The sequence below is a fragment of the Nannospalax galili genome, unplaced genomic scaffold (assembly GCF_000622305.1).
Source record: "Nannospalax galili isolate Female #2095 unplaced genomic scaffold, S.galili_v1.0 scaffold5, whole genome shotgun sequence".
NCBI lineage: Eukaryota > Metazoa > Chordata > Mammalia > Rodentia > Spalacidae > Nannospalax > Nannospalax galili.
In genome coordinates, this window is record NW_008353126.1 from 2,988,474 (window position 1) to 2,994,387 (window position 5,914).

At 39.3% G+C, this 5,914-nt stretch overlaps 1 protein-coding gene across 6 annotated transcripts in view; it reads right to left on the reverse strand.

Annotated features, from left to right (window-relative positions):
- The window catches only part of Gpsm2 (G protein signaling modulator 2), a 50,525-nt gene that overhangs the window by 10,229 nt on the left and 34,382 nt on the right, over positions 1 to 5,914 (reverse strand). For all 6 annotated transcript variants that reach the window (XM_008850423.3, XM_008850422.3, XM_029554688.1 and 3 more), the window contains 2 exons: positions 3,213 to 3,283; positions 98 to 274 (listed from right to left, as the gene is read on the reverse strand). In XM_008850423.3, the coding sequence (XP_008848645.1) occupies positions 98 to 274; positions 3,213 to 3,283 (248 nt within the window). The remainder of the gene's footprint in view (positions 1 to 97; positions 275 to 3,212; positions 3,284 to 5,914) is intronic.

The window sequence follows — 5,914 nt, forward strand, 5'->3', positions numbered from 1 at the left end:
TGAAGTGTCTAAATTATCAGAAATTCAGTATGAATACAAGAAAACTAAAGTATTATAATTAGGTACTCAAAACGCAACATTCAAAACTTAAACATACCCTCTGAGAATTTGGAATTCGATGGTCAATGGAATTACTGGCATCTTGAAGAACTTTAGTGGAGGTACTGGCTTTGTATTTTTTCCCCTTCAGTCTGTTGACAAAGAGTAGCTTTGCAGATGGTTTGTCAATAAAAGGTTTTTGTTTAGCAAGAATTTCACTGTTCCAATTCTGTACCTACAAAATTGCAAGTGGAAAGCCAGACATGAAAAACCCCAACCCTTGGTTTTTGGAAATACTGGCCTGACATCTTTATCCACTAGCTATTAGGATGGGAGAATTGTAGATCTCTGAGTGGGTTTGTGATGGTGGTTGTTTGTATGTTTTGACTGTAGACACAGGGTCTCACTGTGTAGCCTACGCTGACCTGAAACTCACTATGTCTCCAGGATGGCTTTGACCCTGTTGTCCTCCTCCTTTAACCTCAGGAATAGATAACTTAAGAGTCCCTTTCTTTCAGCATATTCAAGAGCTGACTGTGGGACTGTGGGTGCTTTTATGAACCTAAGAGTAAGAAAACAAAGTGTGCCAAAAATCCTATAAAAACAAAAACAAAATCTGAATGGTCAGGAAAGCATTATTCTGGACATGAAGTACACAAAAATCTGTCACAACTAGAAATTTGAGGCGTGCGTGCGTGCGTGCGTGTGTGTGTCTGTATATCCCCAGGCTGGGTCTTCCTGTAGCCCCAGCTAGCCTGGAACTTGCCATGTAGACCAGGCTGGCTTTGACCTTGCAGACATCCACCTGCTTCTGCCTCCCCTATGCTGGGATTAAAGGTGTATACCATCATGCCCAGCATATATAGAATTTTGTTGTTGGTTTTCTTGGGTCTTTTTGAGTCAGAGTCTCCCTGTAGCCCCAGCTGGTTATACAGACCAGGCCAGCCTCAATCTCACAGAGATCTGCCTGCCTCTGCCTCCTGAGTGCTGAAACTAAAGGCATTCAACACCACATGCAGCTCATACATAGAATTTTAACCACAGCCGGGCATGGTGGCGCACGCCTTTAATCCCAGCACTCAGAGGCAGAGGCAAGCAGATCTCCGTTAGTTCTAGGCCAGCCTGGTCTACATAGTGAGTTCCAGGACAGTTGGGGCTACAGGGAGACCCTGTCTCAAAAAGACCAAAGACATGAGTATCTAGTTGGGCATGGCAGCACATGCCTTTAGAGGCAGGAGGATCTCTGTGAGTCTGAGGCCAGATTGGTCTACATAGTGAGTTCCAGGCCAGCTGGGGCTACTGGGAGACCCTGTCTCAAAAAGACAAAAAAAAGAAAAAAAGAATATCTACATTGATGCTGTAATGGGATTTGGCATTCATTTCCTTTCCAAATTCTCCAACCTATACAAAAATTTTCAATGTAATCATATTTTTTAATCATAACTAAAAATTTATTTATTATTTTTAATAATCATATTTTTAAAGAAAGCAATGTTAATAAATTTTTAAATAAAAATGAATATAATGTTTATATAGTAAAAGTGACTTTTCTGTTGATAGAACTAGACTTTTCATTAAAACGTATGAAATTCTCAATAGACAAAAATAATTTGACAAATCTAGTTTATCAGATTTCTCTGGCATGAGAACTGTAAGTTCAAGATCAGCTTAGGCTACACAGGAGGACCTTGTCTCAGAAACAATAAAAACAAAACAAAAAGTAGAACTAGCTTCAGTGTGCATGACAATATCTAGCAGACTCCAAATAGCAAGTATTAGGTGCAGAGGAAAAAATACACATTCCATACAATTCGGTAACATTTGCAGTTTTGACATTCAAGATTTTAAGTGTTAGCAAGTCACTCTTTAAAGGTCTGTGCTAGGTAATAACTATTTCGGTAAAGCACACTTTCTTGAAAAATTCATGTATCCTCAACTGCATAAATATTAAGTATATAACTGGAAGCTATATAACCCTTACTCTAATCAAGATACACAACTCTGTCAACTCAGAAGAGTCTCTTATGAGGTACAAACTGGACCCAGCCCCTGCTCTAAGGCTCCCACAGGAGTGAGACAAACTAGCTAGAAGTAAATCAAGCCATCAATTCTTTTTCATCCACAACTCATAATGGAAAATTACTTGTGAGAGAAAAATTGCCCTGGATTTAAGAATATAAAACTGGGAGCTGGAGAGATGGCTCAGTGCTTAAAAGCAATGGCTGCTCTTGTAGAGGACCTGAGTTCGATTCCCAGCACCTACAATGGCAGCTAGCTGTAACTCTAGTTCCAGGGGAATCCAGTGCCCTCTTCTGACTCCAAGGGCACTGTACAACATGGATGTACCTACACACATGTAGGCAATATACTCATACACATAAAATAAGAATAATAAATATTTTTCAAAAGAATATAAAACTACCTAACACAAATTGGAACATAAAATATCGAAAATGTTCTATGTAGTTATTTACACTTTTCAACACTAAGACTAGAGTAGACCTAGCATGTACCTTTTTTATCTCCCTGATAATGTTTCAATTTTTAAAAATTTACAAAGTGAAATATTCACACAGTTCAAACTAAGACTAGAGTAGACCTAGCATGCACCTTTTTTGTTATCTCCCTGATAATGTTTCAATTTTTAAAAATTTACAAAGTGAAATATTCACACAGTTCAAAAGAGTGTATGAAGTAGTTTTAGCCTGTTCTAAACACTCAATCTTTTTTTTTTTTTCCCCCTTTTTTGGTCTTTTTGAGACAGGGTCTCCCTGTAGCTCCAGCTGTCCTGGAACTCACTATGTAGACCAGGCTGGCCTTGAACTCACAGAGCTCTGCCTGCCTCTGCCTCCTGAGTGCTGGGATTAAAGGTGTGCGCCACCACACCCAGCTACACCCAATCATTTTTACAGAAGTAATTGTAATGTTTCTTATGTATCTTTCTGGAAATGTTACATGAATCTACAGAGGATATATATGCATATATCCTTTTACTAAACAGATGACAGTATGCTGGACACATTCTTTTTGCATTGTACCCTTTTATGATTCTTTTTAAAAGCAAATTATTAAGTGATAACCACATAGGACAAGTCTTATTTAATCTCTTTCACTTAAGGTAAAATTTACTAAACTATTGTTAACAACTCACAAATTTAAAACATAAAGCCAACCTTTTCTGGTGTTAACTTCATAAGTTCCATATTTTCCATACTGTGTCTTCGTCCCAACTTGGGGCGTGCACCTTTGCAAAAAAAACAAATTTGACTCAGATAAGCCAGGGAGCCTTTTGGCACAGAATTAGTATCACCATGATTCAATTCTCAAGTCTGACTCACAAACCCCTATAAAAAGAGCAAACACACAGATTTTTGTCTGAAGAATAGAATTACTACTTTGTACACTACATAAAAGTAGACAGTCCCTCTAAATTGCTTCGATGTAAGGAAGTTACATTTTGGTTGGGAACTAATCACTGGTTACCAACATTACCCCCTAATTTAGAAAAGGCATTTTATAATAACTAGTTTTATACAATCCATGTAGTCTCAAAAAAAAAAAAAAGAACCCAAATAAATTGTAGAGTGGTTTAAATAAGTAAAATCATATGGAAAGGTTTAAGGCTTCAATTTTCAAAGAATTAAAAAATAATACACTGTTAGTCTTTTCTTTTTTTCTTTGGTCCTTTTTTTTTTTTTGAGACAGGGTCTCCCTGTAGCCCCAACTGTCCTGGAACTCACTATGTAGACCATGCTGGCCTTGAACTCGCAGAGATCTGTCTGCCTCTGCCTCCCAAGTGCTGGGATTAAAGGACTGCACCACCACACCAAGCTGGGCTAGTCTTTTCTAAGTTAACCCTTTCCATTCTAAGATGGGTTTACTGCTAATCAGGAAATAATAAAGGTTCTTAAAAATGACTTTTCAATAAAAGTATTAAATATAAAGCATAGAGATTTCTACAACCATCCAATCTTTTAAAAATTAAATAGAGGTTTCAAAAAGCACAATATAGCTAGCTGGACAGGGTGGTACATGCCTGTCAGCCCAGCATTCAGAAGGCTGAGACTGGAGGATCAAAAGTTGAAAGACAGCCTGAACTGTATGTATCGTGAGTTCAAGGCCAGGCTGGTACACAAAGCAAGACCCTGTCTCAAAACAAACAAACAAAACCTAGACAACAAAAGGGCATAATATAAAGGATGTCTGATACCTAAATACCCAGCTTTAAAAGTATGACCAACATAGAAATCCACCTGTGTAAGTCCCCTGATCCATAAATTCCCTCTTCACTCCTGTACTTTTTTCTCACCAGTCCTCTCCTAGAACCTTGCACATATAGGTAAGCACCTTACCGTGGAGGCTTTTGTCCTGAGTATATTTTTACCTGGTATCAACATGGCTGTACCACTCTCCTTTTGGTTTTGACATAATTTTTTCTTCTATCCTTTTATTTTCAGGCGTATTATATCTTAGTATTTTAGATAGTTCCTTATAAATAGTTGTATAGTTAGATTTTATTCTTTTTCCAATCTGATAACTGTTTTTTGAGACAGGGTTTCCCTGGCCTAGAACTCACTATGTAGACCAGGTTGGTCTTGATCTCACAGAGATCTTCCTGCCTCTGCCTCCCGAGTGCTGATACTCTTAAATATTTTCATTTAATAGAGAATTGATGACCCATTTGGATATTTGGGTTACTTTCACGTTCATATTTACTATTCTTACTGGTGAATTACATTAATTGATTTTCTAATCCCTGGGGTGTTTTTCCCATTACAGTCTAATTAAAGTTAAATAATACAAAAACCTTTCCTCTCTTTCACACTAACCACATTTTTCTTCCCTTTTTTTCTGGTCGTTTTGAGGCAGGGTCTCCCTGTAGCCCCAGCTGGCCTAGAACTCACTCTTTAGACCAGGCTGGCCTCGAACTCACAGAGTTCCGCCTGCCTCTGCCTCCCAAGTGCTGGGATTAAAGGCGTGTGCCACCATGCCCAGCATTGCAGTAACCACATTTCAAATGTTCCACAGCTATGTGCATGGCTAGTGGCTATTTTACTGAGCAACACAGAGAACTTTTCTACCAGCACAAAAACTTCTACTGGAAGTGCTGAACCAGAGCATTGGATAAAACTACCAAGATGGAACAAAGACAGGGGAGGAAGACGGGGAGGCAGGAGACAGTCAAGAACTGAGCCCTGAGCATTACACATTCATAGGCCAGAAGGATGGCGCAGAGGACAAGGAAGTGGACTGTGAGTGGCAAGGCAGAAAGCAGTATAACCCTGAAGCGCAGAGGAGAGAATCTGAGGCAGGAGCAGGAAACACTGCTGAGAAAGCAAACCGACATCTGTGAGGATGTGTCTGGTAAACTGTAGGTGTCCAGGGGCCTTGACAAGTGGCGCTATGCTAGTGTACTGGCAGAGAGTCAGGAATGGGTTCAGGAGGAGGGAAGCTGAGAGAGGAGTTAGTTCACAGGAGACACGCAGTTCTAAAACATGAGACTTCTTATGTAATCTATTTGAAAGTTAAATAGAGGAAAACCATTTATTTTATCCCATTACAATATCCAATTAGCAAAGCCCACACTTCAGAACCTTGTATGTCTTTCTACTATATTAATATGATGATTAATTATGAGTTTCTTGTCCTTCATGAGTCTGGAGAAAAGAGCTGGAATGACAGAAGCTAATTTTCACTGGCTTTCAAGTTTAAAATATTTTGTGTCAGGTCAGGCATGGTGGAGCATGCTTTTAATCCCAGCACTTGGGAGGCAGAGGCAGGCGGATCTTCTGTGAAGTCAAGGCCAGTCTGGTCTACGTAGTGAGTTCCAGGCCATTTGGAGCTACAGGGAGACCCTGTCTCAAAAAGACCAAAA